At 35.2% G+C, this 24,453-nt stretch overlaps 1 protein-coding gene across 4 annotated transcripts in view; it reads right to left on the reverse strand.

Moving 5' to 3' along the window:
- The window catches only part of GOLM2 (golgi membrane protein 2), a 100,963-nt gene that overhangs the window by 45,966 nt on the left and 30,544 nt on the right, over nucleotides 1–24,453 (reverse strand). For 2 of the 4 annotated variants that reach the window (XM_069460739.1, XM_069460724.1), the window contains exons 2-6: nucleotides 18,738–18,792; nucleotides 13,841–13,943; nucleotides 11,668–11,758; nucleotides 8,887–9,025; nucleotides 8,552–8,632 (exon numbers count right to left, since the gene is read on the reverse strand). In XM_069460739.1, the coding sequence (XP_069316840.1) occupies nucleotides 8,552–8,632; nucleotides 8,887–9,025; nucleotides 11,668–11,758; nucleotides 13,841–13,943; nucleotides 18,738–18,792 (469 nt within the window). Of the gene's footprint in view, nucleotides 1–8,551; nucleotides 8,681–8,886; nucleotides 9,026–11,667; nucleotides 11,759–13,840; nucleotides 13,944–18,737; nucleotides 18,793–24,453 lie in introns of all 4 variants that reach the window. The other 2 variants (XM_069460733.1, XM_069460715.1) reach the window with 1 other exon arrangement.

Raw genomic sequence — 24,453 nt, forward strand, 5'->3', positions numbered from 1 at the left:
CTCCTGCCTCAGCCTCCCGAGTAGCTGGGACTACAGACATCCACCACCATGCCCGGCTAATTTTTTCTATATATATTTTTAGCTGTCCATATAATTTCTTTCTATTTTTAGTAGAGACAGGGTCTTGCTCTTGCTTCGGCTGGTCTCGAACTCCTGAGCTCAAACCATCCACCTGCCTCGGCCTCCCAGAGTGCTAGGATCACAGGCGGGAGCCACCGCGCCCGGCCCTATGATCCATTTTTGAGTTAATTTTTGTGATACATAAAAGGTATGTGTCTAGATTCATTCTTTTTTTTTTTTTTTTTTGGTATGTAGATGTCCAGTTGTTCCAGCATCACTTGTTGAAAAGCCTATCTTTGCTCCATTGTATTGCCTTTGCTCCTTTGTCAAAGATCATTTAACTATATTTATGTGGGTCTATACCTGGGCTCTCTTTTCTGTTCCATGATCTATTTGTCTATTCTTTCATCAATACCACACTGTCTTGATTACTGTAGCTTTATTAAGTCTTGAAGTTGAGTAGTGTCAGTCTTCCAACTATGTTTTTCTCCTCCAATATCGTGTTGGCTATTCTGGATCTTTTGCCTCTCCATATAAACTTTGGAATCATTTTGTGAATATCCACAAAATAACTTGCTGGAATTCTGATTGGGATCTCATTGAATTTATATCATCCTATGAAGAACTATCATCTTGACAATATTGAGTCTTCCTATCCTTGAACCTGGCATACCTCTCCATTTATTTAGTTCTTCTTTGATTTCTTTCATCAGAGTTTTGTAGTTTTCCTTATATAGATCTTGTGCATATTTTGTTAAATTTATACCTATTGTATTTCAATTTTGTGGATGCTAATATAAATTGCATTGTGTTTTCAATTTCAAATTGCACTTGTTCATTGCTGATATACAGGAAAGTGACTAACTTTGTATATTAACTTTATATCCTGCAGCCTTTCTATAATTGTTTATTAGTTCCAGGAGTTTTTTTGTTGATTCTTTTGGATTTTCTACAAGATGAATGACATCTAAGAACAAAGACAGTTTTAATTCTTGCTTCCCAATGTGTTTCTTCTATGTCCTTGTCTTGTCTTATTGCATTAGCTAAGACATCCAGTACAATGTTGAAAAGGAGTGGTAAAAAGGCACATCTTAGCATTATTCATGATCTTAGTGGGAAAGTTTCTAATTTATCACCAGTAAGTATGATGTTAGTGGTAGGCTTTTTGTAGATATTCTGTATACAGTTAAGGAAGTTTCCCTCTATTCCTAATTTACTGAGAGTTTTCATAAATTGGCGTTGGATTTTTTCAAATGCTTTTTCTCCATTTGTTGAAATAATCATGTGATTTTTCTTTTTAGCCTACTGATGTGATGGATTACATTAATTGATTTTTGAATGTTGAACCAGCCTTACATATCTGGGATAAATCCCATTTGGTCATGGTGCATAATTTTTTATACATTGTTGGATTTGATTCACTAATATTTTGTTGAGAATTTTAGCATCTGTGTTCATGAGAGATACTGGTATGTAGTTTTCTTATAATGTCTTTGTCTGGTTTGGTATTAAAGTAATGATGGCATCACAGAATAAGTTAGGAAGTATTCCCTCTGCTTCTATCTTCTGAAAGAAATTGCAGAGAATTGGTATAATTTCTTCCTTAAATGTTTGGTAGAATTTACCAGTAAACCCATCTGGGCCTGGTGCTTCTTGATTTGCAAGATTATTTGTTATTGATTCAATTTCTTCAGTACATATGAACCTATTCATATTGTCTATTTCTTCTTGTGGAGTTCTGACAGATTGTGTTTTTCAAGGAATTGATCTAGTTCATCTAAGTTATCAAATTTGTGCGCATAAAGTTGTTCACAGTATTCCTTTATTTTCCCTTTAATGTCCATGGAATCTGTAGTGATACTCTTCTTTCATTTCTGATAGCAGTAATTTGTATACTCTCTTTTTTTCCCTTAACTTTGCTAGAAGCTTATCCATTTTCTTGGATAAACCAAAAGAACCATCTTTTGGTTTCACTGATTTTCTCTATTGATTTCCTGTTTTCAATTTCATTGATTTCTGCTCTAATTTTTATTATGTCTTTTCTTCTGACTTCTTTGGATTTCATTCACTCTTCTTTTTCAGTTTCCTAAGGTAGAAACTTCAATTACTGATTTTAGACCTTCCCCCTTTTCTAATATATGTATTCAATGCTATAAATTTCCCTCTAAGCACAGCTTTTACTGCATCCTACAAATTTTGATAAGTTGTATTTTTCCTTTCATTTAGTTCAAAATATTTTTTAATTTCTCTTCAGATTTCTTCTTTTACCCAGGTATTATTCAGAAGTTGTTGTTTAATCTCCACATATTTCAGGATTTTCTAGTTATCTTTCTTTTATTGATTTCTACTTTAATTTCACTGAAGTCTGAGAGCAGACATTATATGATTTCTATTCTTTCAAATTTGTTAAAGTGCATTTTATGGCCTGAAATGAAGTCTGTCTTTTTTTTTTTTTTTTTTTTATTTATTTTTTTTTTTTGAGACAGAGTCTCACTCTGTTGCCCAGGCTAGAGTGAGTGCCGTGGCGTCAGCCTAGCTCACAGCAACCTCAAACTCCTGGGCTCAAGCAATCCTCCTGTCTCAGCCTCCCGAGTAGCTGGGACTACAGGCATGCACCACCATGCCCGGCTAATTTTTTTCTATATATATTTTTAGCTGTCCATATAATTTCTTTCTATTTTTAGTAGAGATGGGGTCTCGCTCTTGCTCAGGCTGGTCTCGAACTCCTGAGCTCAAACGATCCGCCCACCTCGGCCTCCCAGAGTGCTAGGATTACAGGCGTGAGCCACCGCGCCCGGCCTGAAGTCTGTCTTGGTGACTTTCCCTGTGTCCTTGAGAAGAATGTGTATTCTGCTGCTGTTGGATAAAGTAGTTAATAGGTGTCAATTACATTCAGTTAATTAATAGTAATTACATTTCTTTAATTTTTTAAGAAAAATCATTCATTTTTGAATAGGTTACTTATGAACAATGTACAAAATTTAGAAGGTTGTATACTAAAAAGTAAGTCATGTTTTCATCCCTGTCCCTAGTCTTCTTCCCCAGAAAAACCAGTATTACCAGTTTCAATCAAGAGCAGCACTATCCAAAAGAACTTTCTGCAATGATGGAAATGTTCTGTATCTGTGCTATCCAATACAGCAACCTTTAGCTACAGGTGACTATTAAGCACCTGCAGTGTGGCCAGTTTTCCTAAGAAACGGAATTTTTACTTTTATTTAAATTTAATGAGTTTAAATTAGTCACACGTGACCAGTGGCTAATATTAAACAGCGCAGATCTAGAGAATCCTCCGAGAGCAATAGTTTTCTACCTTGGTTATATAATATTAATACAATCACCTAGGGAACATTTAAACATTCAATGCCCAAGTCACACCCTAGACAAAATGTACCAAAATCTCTGGAAAGGGACCCAGGGAACAATATTTTTTTTAAAGCATTCCAACAATTCCAATATGCAATCAAGGTTAAAAGCCTCTGTTCTAGAAATTAATTATCTTATAGATAGAGTAGCTGTACCTAATGTTTAAAAAAGGAGTAATTTTCTCTTTCCCTAAGTTATTAATTAGAAAAGAACTTTCAATTGCTCAAGTACATAAAAATCTTTATACTTATATACGAGTTTCCCCCACAGTAAACCATCAGGGGCAATTTTTACTATGAGATAGACTGGTCTTTAAAACTAGAAGGAGTTTCCAAGTAAAAAATAAGATTTTCCTCTTTGTTTATAGGCATGGCACAGAGAAAATATTTGTATTACATAATATTAAGGAACTCCTAAATGTCAATACAAAAAAATGACAACAGTCTAGTAGAAAAATGGGCAAAAATTATTATCAGGCAATTCACAGAGGTTAACGAAAATGGCCAAGAAACATGAATAGATGCTTAATGTCACTAGTACTAAAGGGAATTTAAGTTAAAATGAGATACTAGTTCATAACCATCAGATTGGCACAAGGTTAAAAGTCTAACAAATGTTGGTGAGGATGTGGATACCCAGAAGCTGTGATATATCACTAGTAGAAGTACAAACTGATACAAATATAGTAAAGCTGAAGAATTCTATTTTTAATATCCTTATATACAGCTTTGTAACCATTGTGCTGGGAATTGTTTATGGGTTACCAGTGTGCTAAGCTATTGATCTCCTCAACCCTCAGTGACTGGGTAGGGCCTGAGACAGGAGATCCCTAGGCCTGTCCTCTAACCCACGACAGCCTCACCTTTTTATTTCAACATACTAATCAAGTTTCAGAAGCATCCAGAGACTCTCATGTGCACAAGAAGATATACAGAAGAATGTTCACTGTAGTACTCTTTGAAATAAAGAATTGTAAGTGAGGCTGGCGTGGTAGCTCACGCCTGTAATCTTAGCACTCTGGGAGGCCAAGGCAGGAGGACTGCTTGAGTTCAGGAGTTCAAGACCAGTCTGAGCAATGGTGAGACCCCATCTCTACTAAAAATAGAAAAAATTAACAGGGCATCATGGTGCACGCCTGTAGTCCCAGCTACTCAGGAGGCTGAGGCAGGAGGATCACTTAAACCCAGGAGTTTGAGGTTGTAGTGAGCTACCATGACATCACTGCACTCTACCCAGGGTGACAGAGTGAGACTTTGTCTCAAAAAAAAAAAAAAAAGAAAGAAAGAAAGAAAGAATTGTAAGTGGCCTAAATGTTTATCATATGCGAATAAATAAATTATGGCATATTTAAACAATGAAATAATTATGCTGCTAAAAAGCCACAGGTATAACACGGATAAATCTCAAAAGATAAGAGTGAAGGGGAAAAAACAAGTTGCAGAATGATATACACAAAAAGATACCATTTATTTAAAGCTTAAGGCAACATACAAATGTAGTCAAAGTCTAAAAACATGTATGGAAACTGATACACACCAACCTCAGCATAGTAGTGTTACCTTTGGAAAAGAAAAGACAGGAATGGTATCTGGAGGTTACACAGGGAGGCTTCAACTAATCTATAATGTTTTGTTTAACAATAATATCAATAACAAATATCTGAAACAAATGTGGCAAAATATTTTTTTAGGGCAGTGGGTACTTGGCTATTTATTATACTATTCTCCATGTTTCTATACGTTTAGAAAAATTCTTAATCTAAACAAGTGTAAAAACTAGTGATATAACATCACAGTTGTCTAAATCAGCATATAAGGTAAGTATCCAAGCTAAGAACGTAACTGGTTAAATTATAGGGCTCCTGTAAAATCTTGATTACTGGCTCCAAATCAGTATTAAAAAACAAACAAACAAAACCTAGTAAGGTTCTATGTCTTTGGAAACTGAGAAGGTGAAACATAATGCTAATCCTAGGTACATGCTCTACCCCTTAACTATTGCGGAACTATATTTTAAGACAGTTCAGCACTGCTTTGCTGTAATTTCTAACATAGTCCCAGCTATCTTAAACAAAAGTGTCAATAACATATGAGTCTACTTTAACATTGTAAGAATGTGTTCTTTTCTCTGCATCCTCTTTAGGATTACTGCCTCTATAGCCAACAGTGCACTAGAACTTGCACTGACATTAAGAATTTTGGGGCCGGGCGCGGTGGCTCACGCCTGTAATCCTAGCACTCTGGGAGGCCGAGGTGGGTGGATTGCTCAAGGTCAGGAGTTCGAGACCAGCCTGAGCGAGACCCCGTCTCTACTAAAAATAGAACGACATTATATGGACAACTAAAAATCTATATAGAAAAAATTAGCCGGGCATAGTGGCGCATGCCTGTAGTCCCAGCTACTCGGGAGGCTGAGGCAGTAGGATCGCTTAAGCTGAGGAGTCTGAGGTTGCTGTGAGCTAAGCTGACGCCACGGCACTCACTCTAGCCTGGGCAACAAAGTGAGACTCTGTCTCAACAAAAAAAAAAAAAAAAAAAAAAAAAGAATTTTGGCATAGACTACTTCAGGGAGAAAAGACAATACTCAGGAAATGGAATAGCAAGGAGATAACAAATAAGGTTATAATGATATGAAATAACCATAACAGTAACAACAGCAACTAAGATTTATACAGTGCTTGCTATGTGCCAGGCACTGTTTTAAGTGCTTTATATTTAAATGTCACAACCCTATGTGGATGGAATTATTATTATCCTATTTTATAAATAAGGATAAAGGCAAATAAATGGTTACATGCTTGTTAAAAGACAGAGCCAACGGTTTGAATCTAGGCAATTTGACTCCAGAGACCATTGCCCACCACCAATGATAGCCTGGTAATTCAACCACACACATTTCCTGGGCTCCTGCTATACACAAGACAGCATATAGAAGCTCAAGGTACAAAGATAGGACATGGCTTTCCTTTGTGTTTGCATCTGACTGATCACACCTCAAAGTTTCCTTTCACCAGTTACTATATCAAAATAATCTTTATATCCAAAATACTTTTCCAAATTAAGGATAACTATTATGAAAAATAAAAGCAAAGCACCAATAGTTTAAAGAGGCTCAAAAATCAATCCACAGGAAGGCCTCTAATATGCCATGACAATGTAGACAAAGTCTACAGATACGGATGTTTAAATTTACATGAACCGTATACACATTTTTAGTGTTTTTACCACTTCCAAACTATAGTGATGCAATCATTATGTGAGTTAATATGGCGAGTTCATATGGTAAAATCAGATATCAATTTTTTGGCATCTCATCAAAAGCAGCATTATTCATGCTTTGTAATTCTAATAAAATGGTTGTGTACTTTTTTTGAAATTAATGAAGCAGAAGAGTCAAGACAGGATTTTTTCCTGCTGGGGTGATGCATGTATGAAAGACATTTGAAAACCTCTGTCTGATAAGGACAATATTCCTAATAATGGTCAAGACAAGATCTCTTGTATTCCCATTTCATTTTATCCTAACTCTGGAATTTTCTGGTGGCCAAATAATAAATTATGACCAATGAGAAAATAAGCTGAGACATTACACACTAATGTCTACTTCTACACTATTAGAATAGTGATGATAAAATACTAACTTGAAAAGTATGTGGAAATGAGTAACAAAGGTTAAAAATTATGTATTTAAATGTAAACAACATATTTTTGTAGACATATCACATGAAAATAAATGCATACAAGCAGGTAACCAACCCTTGTTCATGTATCTGAATGGAGTGCTTGTATATACCAGAAACCTGCAGAACTATCCTTGGCAAAACTTTCAGGATAGTTTAAAAAGTAAATAGGGCCAATGTAAAGAGATTAATGAGCCTAAAATTCAGTAAGTTTAGGACTAGAGTAAGTGCTACAAAAATTCAGAAGAATAATACATAGTCCCTGTTCTGAACATTTCTTTAATGTCTAAGTCAGTGGTTATTAAACTGTAGTATAAATCAAAATCATTAGGAGAGCTTATTAACACAGAGACTGCTGGGCTTCATCCCCCAAAATTTCTGATTTAGGAGGCCTGGAATAGGACCTAAGAATTTGCATTTCTAACAAGTTCCTGGGTAATGGTGATAACTGCTGGTCCAGAAATCACACTTTAAGAATCACTGGATTACTTTATTGCCTTACTAACAAATCTTGCTCATTCTAACTCTATTATTTTCAAATTCATGTTATTGCTTTTGCTCTTATCTTTATTTTAGGGGAATGTGCTATGAAATTGAAACCTACAAGAATATAGACATAAAAGAACTTGAGAAGATAACAAAATTATGCAAATGAAAGGACTAATACTTCACTGGTTTGAACCTCAACAGCAATTTCAGTCATGAACAACTAGCTATAATCACAGAAGTAATTACAGAGATTGAAAAGGAATAAAAGCAACCAAGAACAGCAAAGATGTGCTCTTAACTTCTGATTTTTCCACAATAATAAATTGGAGGCAGCAGGGAGGGGTACCATAATGGCCAAGAAAAACAAAAGATGTGAAGAAAAAAAATGAATGGGATTAAGATAGCTGCAAGTGGGATCAGGACTTCAAGTGAAAATGGGTAGAAGCAGACACATTAATGAAGAAAGAGATATACTATGAACAGAAGTGGCCATAAAAGAAGAAAAAGAAAAAATAGTGAATAAACTATCCAAAGGCGTGGGGTAATTCACTGAAGGGATAAGCCAAGCCCTAAAATCTAAATAACTCCTGTATGGATATTACTATGCCACATTCAACACAGCAATCTGGGCACATTTAGTATGAAAGAAAAGAGCCATGTATACTTTTCGTAAACATAAATGACTCTAACATAGCACAACTGCCATGAGCAATAACTCTCAGTCATCAAGATTCAAATATGACTGACTCTTATCAAGGCAGAAAAGAAGCATTTTATATGTTTTAGCAAAAAATTTTCATAAAAGTTGTATTCAAAAAAAGTTTTAGCAGTTATAATTAACTAGAAATATCAATCATCTAGATATTTGCGGCTCTTCCAAGTGTTACCCAAAAAGAGAATGAGGTCACATGAAAAATGTGATCACGTTAGTTGAATTCTCTAATAATTTTCACTTACCATTGGGAGGATCATCCATTTTTGCTAGGTCATTCTCTTCTATTCCGGGCATCCCTGCATCACCACCTCGTTTGACTTGTTCTGACCAATTAACAAAAAGATGTAATTCTGTATTTTTTCCTACATAAACTGAAAATGTTTAGAAACAATCAGTTTCTAAAGCAATAGGCTACATTAACTGAACATATTTATATCTTGAAATTTGAAACAATGCAGATACCTAGTCATATCTGAACTACAATCCAAATAATTTTCTTTATGATTAAAAATGTTCACTTCAAAATGGGAAGAAAAAGTCAATATTCTATTAACACAAAACAAAATAATAACAATACCTTTGCCATGTGGAATATGATTGCTTGAGGGTTCTTCATTCTTATCACTCTCAGCTACTTTTGGAATATTTTTAGGTACTACTTGATCATTTACACCCAAGTCTTTTCCATCATTTGATTGAATCTTGTGGGCCTCTTGCTGTCAGATAAAGATTTAGGAACAGTATATATTTTTCAGTTCAAATTGTTAAACCATTGACACAACTATTAATGTTCTGAAATAGTTCATCTTTTAAAACACATACCATAGATTCACATTCGGAACACTTGGTTCCTTCTATACCCCAGTTCTGTCAAATTCTGAACATTTAGAGATGTGAGATATAATAATACTGTCTGTTCAGTTTTTATACTTGATATAAAGTCAAGGAATTAACTAACACTTGAAAGTTTCTAATTAGAGTTAAATAGCCTAAAATGTTAGGCAGTTAATTCTCTTTGGCTATGCTGAGGGAGTGATTCCGCAAGACAGCCTGCTGAACACCGTGGGTTGCTGTGGTGGCCTACAGAGTTGAGCACTGTCCTGGGTGCTTTGAGCAGGGTGGGTTCTCTGTAGGCATATGTTGGAATCAAGCAGGATAGCACACAAGAGGAGGCTGGCACATGGGTGCTCCTTCAAGTATGATAGATGACTACTGAGATTGTCAGGCTTTTCCCCCAGGTGGAAATAGCAAGGGTGAAAAACATGCAATCTTTTTCCTAGGTGTACTGGCCACCCAAGCATAACAAGTAATGACAGGACAATACGCAGGTCAGCGCTCCCTCCAACTTATTCCTAACCCTATCATCTGCTTGGAAACTTAAATCTTCAGGTATATGGTTAGGCCTAACTCAATTCTATTGATGGGCCAGTTATGAGTCACCTCAGTGGAAAATTGGGAGAGGCAAGGAGTCAAGTACACATGCTCGGGTTGCCATATATAGGTTGTATGCAAGTGCTTTGTAAAGCACTAAGCAATGTAATTACTAATAAGGTTATAAAAATAGTACCAAAAAAATCTATATGAAATTTAGAAAAACAAGAGACAAATCTTAAGCATGTGTCACAATAAAGACGAAAGGGTGCTTTGATAATCTGGTGTAGGTATTCCAGTATCCTGGCAGACAAAAAAAACAACAAACATTTGTGCCATGCTTCATAGTTTACAAATTTCTTTCATCTCTACTCCCCAGTAGATATAAATGGATGGTTTTGAGAAAAACAAAATAAAACTGAGTCCTTTTGACTCCAAATCCCACATTTTCTGACAGCTAGGCTATAGTTTGCTGACCCATTTTCTAGAAAAATTTCTATGACAGACATTTGCTTGATTAATTAATTAATTGACAAATAGAAAAATAAATCCCTGAATATCATATAATACCCCGTTTGTTTCATAAAGCTAACATTGGATTTGTCCCTATGAAAAAAGTAATTCATTTCACAGAATCAATTTGTTATAGTAGTTGAAGAACAGAAAATAAAGGGTGGGGAGTAGAATTAGGCAACTGGACTAGAGGGCAAGGGCTCTTGTGCTACCCTAGAAAGGAGTTCTTTAGGCACCTCAATCCCTGCCCTGCCCTGCCTTGTTCATGTAGGGCAGGAAAAAAGCAAGGAAGAACTGGAGAGGCATTAGTTAATAATATACAAACAGCCTAGAATAACATAAAATATAATATAAAAATAATATAAAAACAGTATAGAAGAGCAGAGAGAACTACACTGGCTGAGAAAAAAAGGAAAGCACTCCTCTGCCCTACTTGAGAGAAGAGAAGAGAGTAAATTTACGCCATTATTTATATACTAGGCTTAAAGACAACTGCAACAGGAATCCTCTCTTCCCCTTCCTTTTGTGTCCTACAATGTTCATTTAACCCTCCAGTGTCTCAATACTACCTTCTGGTTGCCTTCAATGCCTCTACTATGGTAGCTCGCTCAGGCCTGCCATTTTCCACCAATCTATTCTCATATCGCCTTCAAAGTAGACTGCAGATAGGCAGCAGCTATTCCACTTTATAGATTCAAAAAATGAAATAGAAAAAAATGAAACCCTGAATAGCCCACTATAAAATCATAAAAAAGCTATGAATGAAAACCCAATGTCCTTAACTTCTAGTCCTTTAGGTGAGATGCTACCAGAGAGCAAACTAAATACTTTTGTCTATTAAATCTCTCTTTACATTAAATCACAAGACTCTATACAAATCATGCCTAGTCAGGTAAGATTACAGGGTATAAAAAATGAATCGTGTACTTAATAACTAGTAATCTCAAGACAAATTCCTTCTATTTCTAAAAGAACCTTCAAAATATATATTAACTTAAAAGAGACAAATTACATGAATAAAAGAATTTGCCATTCATAACTAATTATGAATCAAAATTAGTTATGGTGGCTAATGTGTCATTTCTACGTTTTAAGAAAGGGCGTCAGATAACAGAGATTAATAATAAAGTAAAAAGTTTCTCAAATTTTTTCTATTTCTCAAATGCATAAGATAGGAAGTAATTGATTTTCTGTAAAATGTTATCTACTTTACAACCTGAGAACTATATTAACAATAAAAATAATTTTTATTATAAAAATTTCAATTCAAAATTAATTTTAACAAATTAAGATTATATTTTTGCAAATGTCTAATTTACTCAGCAATAAAGCTATTGCAAATCATTTTTGGAATTACACAGGCTAGAAAACTTAAAAATATAATGCTTTATGACAAAAGTGAAATTTTAATTTCTAATTACCATGATTTATAATAAAAATATATTTGGATTTCAGTATATTTTTTAAAATTTACCTTTTGTTCCTGTAAAAACTGGTCTGCTAACTTCTTAATATTTTCTTCATGCTGTGCTCTTAATTCCTTGATCTGTTGTCCACACTGAAAACTAAATTAAAGTCATTCTTTTAGATTATATTATCTTGGATTGGATTCTCAAAGCTGTCTAGAAGTTGACACATACATTTAGAAAGATAAAACATTCAGTCAATAGAGGAGAGTAGACAAGGAAGAACAAAGAGCAGACAAATAGCTCTCAGTCAAAATTTTTTAAATATTTGAACCTCTAATAGGATACAAAGAATACTGATGACTGATAAAGCTAATTGAGAAAACAGAAATTAGCTGAAAACAATCTTTTTATAAATTGCATTTTTATTATTTTTACAAATTGCATTTATAAAGAAACAATTGTCAAAACCAACTTCAATTACAGAAGAGAAAAATACTATAGAAAACCATGAGACCAATTTATAGCAATAGATGAGAAAAGCTAGAATTATGAGAGTTGATAAGGAGTGACAGAGGATGATTCACTCAATAGTTAGCACTTTAAACACTATAATAAAAGGCTGAACCAGAGAATAATAGGAATGGAAGAAACTAATACAGAAGATAGAGTGGTGCCATCAAGAGAAAATGAATAGGAGCAAAACACATAAAGATGGTGACTTTCTGCTGGGCAACTAGTCAAAGGATACAAATAGATCATTCATACAAGAAGAAACATTCAGTAGATAAATACATAGAAAATGTTAAATTTCACCATTATAAAATGCAAGTCAAACTTCTTATATGTATATATGGTAGTACCTTATTCCCATATTAGTAAAATTAAATTAGAATTATAACCAAAGTTGGTATGGCTATGGGGTAACATCTATATAACAAATTAGTACAATCATTTTAGAAAGCAATATTTTATCTACGCTATAAGAGCAACAAAATTGGTAAAACATTCTTTCTGAGGAATTCTACATTTGAAAATAAACACTGGCCGGGCGCGGTGGCTCACGCCTGTAATCCTAGCACTCTGGGAGGCCGAGGTGGGCGGATCGTTTGAGCTCAGGAGTTCGAGACCAGCCTGAGCAAGAGCGAGACCCCACCTCTACTAAAAATAGAAAGAAATTATATGGACAGCTAAAAATATATATAGAAAAAATTAGCCGGGCATGGTGGCGCATGCCTGTAGTCCCAGCTACTCGGGAGGCTGAGACAGAAGGATCGCTTGAGCTCAGGAGTTTGAGGTTGCTGTGAGCTAGGCTGATGCCACGGCACTCACTCTAGCCTGGGCAACAGAGTGAGACTCTGTCTCAAAAAAAAAAAAAAAAAAGAAAATAAACACTAATGAAATAACATAAGGGGGGAAATCTTTTTTACATAAAAATTTTTATAGCTGTAATAGTCTTAATAGTAAAAAAAAGGAAAACTCCTACAGTGGTCCCACAATCGGGGGAGAGTAAAGAAGTTTTGGTACATTAATATACTAGAATAATATATTACCTCTAAATATGTTAAATCTTTAATTGTACAGACACATGGAAAAGTACTGAATATTGTTAAAATACATATACGTTAGTAGATACATATAATGATAAACTATACCAGTAAGAAGTAAGAAATGGATAAACAATGCTTTAAAATATGGCAAATCCTAATTTTGGGTGTGCAGTTCTAAAAAACACCTTTTACAGTAAAATTGATTAAAAATGTAATAAAAAATTTTAAAGAGTGATTGCTATAAAGGGCCCTACGAGGTAGGGTAGAGATGTGTGAAGTGCAGAGCAGGAGAAGCAGCTATCACTCAGTCCCTCAGCTATTCTGGGAACGTCTCCCAGTGCTGGCTTCATCTTCTGGATGCCCCTTCAAAAAGAATCACAGAATCTTCTTTTGGTCTTTGCCACATCTAATTCAATAAAACTCAAAGCTTGTAAGATTTTCTGTCTTACGATGAACCCTACAGCGTAAGACAAACTCAACACGCCCTGTAAGAGATATTTTCATGGTGTTTAACATATCAAAATAAGAGTGTGGCTTTCAAAGAGCCATAGAAAGATAAAAGAAATTTAAAAGACCTAAGAAAATGAAAGAAGAGAAGAAAAACAAAAGTCAGAAAGGTAGAAATGAATTAGGTCCAAAAGTTGGACAAATATTTTAGATTCATAAATATTTGTTGCATGTAGCATCTTACCTTTCATATTCTAATCTCTTCACAAGGTAAGTATTATTCTTCCTATAGTCCTGAAGCTGGTCTTCTTGTCGAAGAAACTCCTGACGAAGCTCAGCAAGTTGCTCTATCCACACAAGGTAAGAACCAAAGCATCAAGTTTACTCATTGTAATGCTTCCTATCGAGAAGCTATGGGATGTCTTTTTAATTATACACACTTTCCAATTATCTTCTCATACTCTAAGTAAATTAAATTATATAATTAATATCACGTTTAATTGCCTTTTATAACACATTCATGGTCAATAAAATTTATTTTTAAAATAATATAGCCTCCATGGCTTTCATATCAATCTGAAATATTTTTTAAATTACAAATCTTTCCACATTATGCAGACATACATAAGCTCTGGGGACAGTACAAAAAAACTACCTATCTCTTTAACCTTTCTACTTTATAGCAATAGAAAAAAATCATACTTTTTAGATATGCTCATTATAGGTACCAAATTCAAGGTTTCTTTTTCATTTTAAATCCTGTTTGGCTACCGAGTTAGGTGCCAATCAATTTAGATCTCACTTCTAGTTCTGCTTCTGATGCTAGCTCCACATATCCCAAAATTCCATTTTCAAACTTCATCATTTCTAGACTAGGGTTGAAAGTTTTTAGTGGAAATGAATAACGTGAAATTCCAAGCTGGATAGTAAATTAAAACCTGGGCTAGACGTTCTTTTGTAAACATTTAATTCATTAATCACTGGCCACACATTTTCTAGATTTTATTCTCTTATCATCTGAGACTACAGATGAAAGAAATGCAGGCAGAAAAGAGTAAGCATCAATTTCTCAAATAGATGATTTAAAAAGTAGCTAACAGGGGCCTGGTACAGTGGCTCACGCTTATAATCCCAGCACTTTGGGATGCCAAGGTGGGAGGATCCCTTGAGACTAACAGTTTGAGACCAGCCTGGGCAACATAGCAAGACTCCATCTCTGCAAATAAAAAATAACTAGCCAGGAGTGGTGATGCAGGGCTGTAGCCCTAGATACTCAGGAGGCTGAGGCAGGAGGATCACTTGAGCCTAGGAGTTCAAGGTTGCAGTGAGCTAAGATTGTACCACTGTATCCAGCCTGGGTGAGAGAGCGAGATCCTGCCTCAAAAAAAAAGAAAAAAAAAATTAGCTGACAACCTTAGTAGTTAAGCAGAAGTCATATTAAGAAAGTTCTAATTTTTATAAATGGGAACAGGGGTCTGTACTGTATAAGCAACAGCTATTAAGATTAAAATATAATATCAAACCATAATATACCAATACTATAATTAAAATATAACATCTATTTTTCATGGAAGGCTTATAGAATTAGTCTTATTCTAAAGGTACTCCAAAAATGCTTAGGATATATGTTCTTATTTTTATTTTTTTTAGAGGCCCACCTTGGCCTCCTACTGGGATTACAGGCATGACCCACCATGCCAGGCTGAGGATATACATTTTTCAAAAGCAGATATAAACATATACTTATAATATAATTATATCCATGTAAAAAAACTAGAATAAAAATATATCAAAGCGCTATCAGTGATTATGTTTGATGGTAGAATTTTGAGCATATTCTTTTTTTCTCTACTTTCTACATTTTACTGTGGAATTATAACACACAAAAATTTAAATCACATGAACATCTGCTGAGGCATATAAATAAAGTTTAACAATATGCATAATAATGGCTATTATATAATAATCAGGTTTGAAAATGCAGTAATTCATGTAAAATGTTTGTAGTTAATAATTATGTTTACATATTCAAGTCACATTTTAAATTTCTCTTTTTATTCTATTAATTTTCCAATATGTGAACATGGTTGATTTACCATCAATCACCCAGACCTCAGATAAAAGTGATGAATCTGTGGCCATGTAGCCATAACCACTTCCCTGGTTTATAATCCTTTCAGGTAATAAAAGTTATCTTATTAACTGATCCCTGTCCCCATCTCCTAAGATATAACAGGCTATGGGTAGTAGAAACCCTGGCCCCAGCTATGAATGTTGATTCTATAGAGACAATGAGAGCCCAGCAAGAAGCAATGACAAGAAGCCTTGAAGCTAAGGGGTGGGAATAGCCAGTTCCTTAAATCTGGTCCCAGGTTAGATAGGTTCTAGAACTGAAAGCTACTGCAATATATATACTGATATAAATAAATAAACAAATAATCAGCAATTGGAATAGACTCCAATCAGTGATCTCTAGGGCTCATTCTTATCAGGAAGAAGGGAAGAGAAAGATTATAATCCCTTCTAACACAGGCTTCTTTTTCCTACACTGTAAAATATGTGAAGTAGCTTCAGAATTAACCTGAGGCCTAGTATGATTTCAAGATTTAGGATGGCTTCTCTGCCTCCACACAAAGCTTCCCACTAATATTTGAAATTCCTGTATTGGGAAATAAATGTTTCATTTATAATTGAAGATAAAAGACTTAAAATACAATTGCCAAAGAAAAATAAAACATCAGTATGAATGATTTTAGTTCATGTAAAATGTCAGATTCTTTCCTGTTGGAATACAGGGAAAGGATTATAAAGCAGAGAAGTAATAATGGTGCTTTCAGTGGGTCAAAACAAACACTTGCAAGGGGAAAAGTAAGTAGACCAGAAAGCAAAATAAAGACAAAATTTTCCTATATGGCAATTTTACTTTCAACTGATTGACATGTGCTTTCTTTATATGAACCCAGAGACACTCTGTGCCTAGAGTGGTTGCTCCAGGTCACCATAGCAGAATTCTCACAGTAACTTAACAGAGTCAGGTTGATTGTGCAGGATGCTCCATCTCTGAAAGTAACACCAGGGTATGTTACAGAAAGGTATGACTGTACTCCCTCAATTTAACGTCAAAAGATTAGAAATAGGTAAGAAAGGGATTGCTTAGGGCCAGCTTTTAAAGCCAAAAGTGATTTACTTCTAGGAAATTTTGACTTCAAATCTTCTTTCAGTGACAGGCATAAAAAGAACGTGAGCTTTTCAAAATAAATCTATGTATAGTAGAATGTTAATTTATTATCTCAGGGACTAAAAAAACAACTCTCATTCCTTTTATTTCTAAGAAAATATTAACCACCATAAATATTAATTTCATATCAGATATATTTCAAAGAAAACAGTCAAATCCGGATTTTACAGTTGAATTGTCAAGAAGTTGTTTCGTTTGTTTGTTTGCTTGTTTTTTGTTTTTTTTTGAGACAGAGTCTCTCTGTTGCCCGGGCTAGAGTGCCGTGGCATCAGCCTAGCTCACAGCAACCTCAAACTCCTGGGCTCAAGCGATCCTCCTGCCTCAGCCTCCCGAGTACGTGGGACTACAGGCATGCACCACCATGCCCGGCTGATTTTTTCTCTATATATTTTTAGCTGTCCATATAATTTCTTTCTATTTTTAGTAGAGATGGGGTCTCGCTCTTGCTCAGGCTGGTCTCAAACTCCTAAGCTCAAACGATCCACCCGCCTTGGCCTCCCAAAGTGCTGGGATTACAGGCGTGAGCCACCACGCCTGGCCTGTCAAGAAGTTTGTTTCAGTAGAAATTGTTCCCAAGGTGCAAAAGTCACATTAAAGAAATTCAATCTTAAGAGCCCAAGCTTCAGTAAGTGAGCTAAAACTAAAAGTTGTACAGCTATATATACAAATCAAAGCCTTTTTCTCTGCTGAAGAGTATCATACAAAATTTCAATTCAACATACACAGTACAATAAAGATTCTTAGTAATATTTTTTTGTCATTTTCATTGACATATAGTAAGAGAAGCCACACACTGCTTATTCAACTGATGTATTATTATTTAATAATAAATATACTTTGATGACAAGTGGAATCATTTGTAAATACTGCAAGCTGGAAGCAGTATTGACTGTGGCATCTTCTGTGTCATCCTAATGTATTCCTGTGAGACAAAAAGAGTGAAACACGGACACAAAAGCAATAAAAACCAGTGTCACCACCTACAAGGCATTTCTAAAAGAAAGCCTAAGTTGTTCTAAATCATAGATAGTAAAAAATTAACAACTTTTATTTTAGGGTTACAACACACAAATAATTCTGAATGTTTTAGCTAGGTAAGGAGTAAAACTGCACTACATTAAAAGCCAGCTAAGGTTGGCTATTTTAAGTCAATGACAAAAAAGGATTATCTAATTCTATCTAGAGAGGCTCAAAATGATAACAGAATAAGGGGATATTTATGAAATTAGAGAGCATGTATTACCCACATAAATTTATAGCCAATGCACACAAAGTTTTAAAGTATAGAGTGTTATAACTAAAGGGTATGAGGGAGAATAGGGTTGATCCTCAGACCCCAAATTCCAAAAGCCAGCAATGCAGAGTGTAAAACTATTTTTTTCCATAAAAGCTGTAGTAACACCTCCTAACACTTCATCCAAATAAAACTGTGTGTGTATATTTGTTATTTATTTATTATATATTTATCTATCTTCCAGGTTTCTTTCTGTTCCCAAGGTGTCTAAAACGTTATGTTTAGAAGACCTGTCCAAAGCATCCCTAGACCTGAATGGATTATTTTAGCAGACGACACAGTATAGATGGAACACTTCTCACCTTTTCCCTGGAAATTTGATGGCCTCTGAAGCTACAGCTCAATTGTCCTTGAGGATTCTTTGAAGAAAATTTTATTGCATGGAATCTTTCTATAGCACAAGATTAAGATATAGACCTCAAATTTTAACTTGTATTTATTTTATATAAAGCAATACTAAATAATTTTATAACTAAAGACAAAAAGATAAATGTTTTGGCATCAGAGGATCTTTGTTCAGAAAATTTTATTTCATTAAGCTAACTTACTATTTCTTAATTCTAATTTAGTGACCCTGGTTTATCTTTCATCTGTAATTAAGTTTCTTACCCTTTAAATGATGTATGTCTGCCATCTGATATGATATGTTGTTCTGTAGTTTAACCTGAAAAAAAAAATTAAGTTTTCATTTTACTAAAGAAAATGCAGTTTTGCTCATATTTACTTTTTTTTGCTCACATTCACTTTGAGCTTCATCATAAATGCAAATGAAAAACTCTGATTATTTATACCCCACTTCTTCCCAAAAAAAAAAATCAGAGATAAATTCTGATTTTGTAATGTTTATTTTAAATTTGCACAAGAATATTCCTTTTACTTGATATACAGTGTAACAACTTTCAAAAGTATGACTTGAACATCACATAATGATTTTTTTTCCAAAACTCAAAGCTGTGGTCACTGTCCTCTAGGAGACTGTATACAAGAACACAACTCAAAAGTGTACCAAAACATAACTGATATTAAAGCTCATCACTCAATTTAAAAATTAAAACAAGGCCTTGGATAAGCCAGAACATCAAACATAAAGAACCACTGTATCTTAGTTGTTAGTTTAGACAAGTTTCACCTAATTGTACAATGTAACTATTAATAAAATACTACTACAAATGGGTTCTCTTGCTTACCTCAAGGTAATTTTACTTTGAAAGGCACAGACAGATTCATACTGATCAGAAGCAGCACCATGAGTGGCAAAATGATGATGATAAATACCACCTCAAACTCTAAAGAACATTTTTAAAACTTTATTTTGTAATAATTATAGATTCATAGGGAATTGCAAAAATTGCAGAGTGGTCCCATGCACCCTTCACACAATTTCTCCCAATGGGTATATCTTACATAACTGTAGTACAACATCAAAACCAGAAAACTGGCCGGGCACAGTGACTCATGCCTGTAATCCTACCACTCTGGGAGGCCGAGGCAGGTGGATCGTTTGAGCTCAGGAGTTCAAGACCAGCTCTGAGCAAGAGTGAGACCCCGTCTCTACTAAAAATAGAAAGAAATTATCTGGACAGCTAAAAATATATAGAAAAAATTAGCCGGGCATGGTGGCACATGCCTGTAGTACCAGCTACTCGGGAGGCTGAGGCAGAGGATTGCTTGAGCCCAGGAGTTTGAGGTTGCTGTAAGCTAGGCTGACACCACGGCGCTCTAGCCTGGGCAACAGAGTGAGACTCTGTCTCAAAAAAAAAAAAAAAAAAAACCAGAAAACTGACATTTTTATCATTATGTATAGATTCCCATAACCCCATCACAATCAAGATACAGAACTATCCTATCATCACAAAAATCTCCTTCGTGCTATCCTTTATAGTTACACCCATCCATCTCCCCTCACCATCCTAGTGCCAAGAGACTGATGGGAGAGCATAAATTGAAAACAATTAAGAAAACATTTAAAGGTACCACCTAAAGCAGTATAATTCATAGATCAGGGAAAGCTTCATGGAAGGGATTATCTGAATTAGGCATTGAAGGCTAGTAAAACTTTAAACAGGCGGGAAAAGGGCATTTCAGATAGAGGAGATGACATAAGAAAAGGTACGGTAGCAAGAATGCATGAGATATACATCAAGACTCCACCAAGGCACTATTATATTTGACCAAAACACATGATACACGAGAAAGAATGGGAAAGGATGGAATAAAAAGACTATGATGGATTCTTTAGCCCCAGGTAGATCTATTTTTCAATCTGACAGCCAGTGACTTTCAAATTTAAAAAGAAAGCCTAGCAATAAACAAATAACAGATGAAAGCAGAACTGTTCTAGTTGAAGCAGGAACAGGAGTCTAGAGGTCCCTCTTTCTTTTCCCCTAGAGGTCTGGGAGCTTTGAAGAATAAAGTTTAAAATATAATGCTGATATTCAGTGACAAAAAAGGAATGATATACTACTACATAATACAATATGGAAGAGCTTTGAAAATATTATACATGCTACATGAAAGAAACCAGTCTCAAAAGGCCAAAAAGTATGTGATTCCATTTGTTAATATTTGAATGTACAGAATAGGCAAATCCATAAAGATTGGTGGTTTCTAGGAGCTGGGAGGAAGGAATGAGGAGTGAATTCTTACTGGGCATAGTGTTTCCTTTTCTTTTTGGGATATAAAAATGTTCTGGAATTAGAGACTGGTGATGGTTGCACAACAGTGTGAATACACCAAAACCCCCAAAATTCTACACTTTAAACGGGTGAATTTTATGGCATATGAATTGTCTCAATTTTTAAAATGTAAAAGAAAAAAATTTTTTAATGCTAAGGGTACTAGGGGGTGCCATACAGGAAACTGGGGATAAAACAATGGACAAACACTTTGTACTCAAGGAATTTACTATTTAGGAGACAGAGTCAAGTAAACAGACAAGTACAATATAGTAAAATAAATGCTATCATTGGGTTCTACAGAAATGATGGAAGAACTTAATAGAAGCACTTAAATCCAGCCCTGGGGAAGTGAGGGGAAGCTTCTAGAGATGATGGTGATGGCTAGAATGAGTCCTACAGGAAAAGTAATGTTTAGCCAGGTGGAAGTAGGGAGAAGGTAAGGAGGAAAGACATTCAAGGCATGTCTCAAAACTTAGATGTGAAAAACGCTGAACATCCTAGGAATTCCAAGTAGCTGGAACAGAGAATTAGGGTAAATGGTAAGAAGTATAGCTAAAAAGGTAAGCAAGGTCCATATTATGAAGGGTCTTAGCAAGGAATGTGGATTCATCCCACAGGCTATGGTCAATCTTTAAAGGACTTTAAAGCAAGGTACTGAAATCCAATTTGCAATTTTGAAGTCAATCTGGCCACAGCGTGAAGAGGAGACCAGACAGGGAAATATTAGAGGGAGGGAAACCAGCTAGGAGACTGTTGTCATATTATCATATAGGTGAGAAAAAATGTTGGTCTAAACCAGGGGTTGGCAAACTATGACTTGTGAGCCTGCTTTTGTGGAAATGGCAAGCTACAGATGGTTGTAACATTTTTAAAATTGTTGGGATGAAAAAAATCAAGAGATTTGGTGGCATATGGATTATACAAAATTTAAATTTTGGTATCTATAAATAAGGTTTTATGAGAAAACAGGCACACTGATTCATTTACATATTGTCTAAAAGTCTGCCAACTACTGGTCTAAGTTAATAGAATAAGAACACAGAGATATTAATATATGATTAGTACATGAGAGATATTAAAGGGGTAGAATGAATAGTCTTGCTGACTGAGTAGATACAGAGGTAAAAAAAAAAAAGAAACGTCAAAGAGGATGTTTAGATTTCTAAATAGGGTGACTGGGTGATTAAGAATATAATTCTCCGTAACGGGGAAACACAGGAAGAAAAACAGACTTGGAGTAGAGGAAAGAAGCAGAGAAATGATATTTTAAGATTTGGACCTGTTGAATTTGAGGCATTTGTGACATACCCAAGAAGAGATCTTCAAATAGGCACTTGGACATAAGGGTCTGGAGCTTAGGCAATGATTTGAGAGCCATTCACATATAAATGGTAATCAAAGCCATGGGAATGAGATCACTGACAGAAAGCTACAGGGGTAGCAGAAAAAACTGATACCCACAACTACAGTATTTGATCAGCTGGTCACTAAGAACTGTTCTCTAATAACTTCCAATTAGTCTATGTTTACTTCCCACTTCCTTTATTTTCATGGTACAATTTTTTTTTTGTATTTTCTGCTCTTCCAAAGAACATATCCATTCTTTTTATTCTTTTTTTAAATAAGTTTGCATTACTTCAGGTTTTTATCCATTTTTATGATCTATCCCATCTTCTCTGTATTCTTTATTTTAAATCTACTTCTGAAATTGCTAGAGGGATGCTATTCTTGAATACTAGGCTATGAGTAGCCTCAGCTTCCCTGGACTGTCTCTTTTATACCTTTATACATTTAAAAAAAATTTTTTAATGGAGGAAGAAAAATTCAATTCACAGACTACAAAAATAGTAAAGGATTATATGGGCAGTATTGCTTTGTTCTTCTTATCACTTTAATTTTCTCTCCAATGTTCCTTAATAAAGAATAAAGATGTTGATGCCAATGGCTCATATATAAAGTTCTCACATTTCAAAAGCTGCTCTGTAACAATATATTTTACATGGTACTAAAGAGAAAATCATAGCTTCTCTAAATAAAAGACTTTTCTTAGTCTAAGCATAATAAATTTATTTCCTTCCCCATTCATTTGGCATGTTCTTTATTATTCCTGTTCCTCTATTATTTTCATGTTCTCTATTACTCCTGTCAATCTTTCCAGCAGGATTCCAACAAAAATTTTACATTCAGTGTTTAGTACTATCAGTAGACACCAGTTCCCAATTACTTTCACTTCCTATTAACACCAGTTTCACTGTGCCAGTCATCTCACCTTCCATATGCCTTTGAACAGAGGTGCCAAGGATTTGCTCAATGATTTTACAGAGCCCTGCTGCCAGGCCATTAAACCATTTCCTCTTCAGCAATTTTTTTTGTTTGTTTGTTTTTTGAGACAGAGTCTTACTCTGTTGCCCAGGCTAGAGTGCCGTGGCGTCAGCCTAGCTCACAGCAGCCTCAAACTCCTGGGTTCAAGCGATCCTCCTGCCTCAGCCTCCTGAGTAGCTGGAACTACAGGCATGCGCCACCATGCCCGGCTAATTTTTTCTATATATTTTTAGTTGTCTGGCTAATTTCTTTCTTTTTTTTTTTTTTTTTTAGTAGAGATGGGGTCTCACTCTTGCTCAGGCTGGTCTGGAACTCCTAACCTCGAGTGATCCTCCCAGAGTGCTAGGATTACAGGCGTGAGCCACCACGCCCAGCCCAGCAATTTTACTAATATCCTTTTGCTCACTTTTAGAACCTAGATGTCTGCTGCTAAATTATTTACTTGTCTTTCTTTTTTTTTTTTTTCTTTTTTTTTGGAGATAGGGTCTTGCTCTGTTGTTGCCCGGGTTCAAGTGCAATGGCATGATCATAGTTCACTATAGCCTCGAACTCCTGGGTTCAAGCAATCCTTTTGCCTCAGCCTCCCAATTCACTAGGACTACTGGCGTACACCACCATGCCCAGCTAATTTTTTGATTTTTTTGTAGAGACGGGATCTCATCATGTTGTCCAGGCTGGTCTTGAACTCCTGGTCTTGAGCAATCCTCCCGCCTTGGCCTCCCAAAGTGCTGAGATTACAAGCACGAGCCACTACACCCAGCCTGTTCATCTTTTTGACACTACAATAATAGAGCCACGTGATCTCCCTTCCCTCCATACAAATAGCCCACTTCCAAAATTCTTATCTATTAATAGTTCCTGAAACAATTTGACAAAGAATTCCACCAACATTCAGCGTTGCCCTTTTAAGAAAATCTGAATGTGTTTTCACCTATGATGACAGTCCTTTGTATTCTCCCTGCAAAATCTAATCTTAATCTTATGTTTTCTACCAGGTTGAGTCTATTTATAAAGACTTCTCCCATTTGTTTTTTTATTTTTAATATTTGTTCCAATTTCTTCAATCTTGTGAGGTTTTTTTGTTTCCTTTTATTTATCATTTCCTTTTCATTAATCATTTCTGCACACAGCTAGGTCTCTTTAGTTCTTTAATTCTTTTGGCTTTATTTAACCCTTCTTCTGAGAGCCTTCATTTCTTTTAGTATGCCCACCTTCCTGTCGCCTTCAAAAGGAAGCTTAACTTCTAATTATTCCTCTTCCTAGTTTCAATTTCCTTGTGTTCCAACAGGAATTTACTTATCTTCCAAATGACTGTGCCAAAACTT

This window comes from Eulemur rufifrons, chromosome 2 (genome assembly GCF_041146395.1).
Source record: "Eulemur rufifrons isolate Redbay chromosome 2, OSU_ERuf_1, whole genome shotgun sequence".
NCBI lineage: Eukaryota > Metazoa > Chordata > Mammalia > Primates > Lemuridae > Eulemur > Eulemur rufifrons.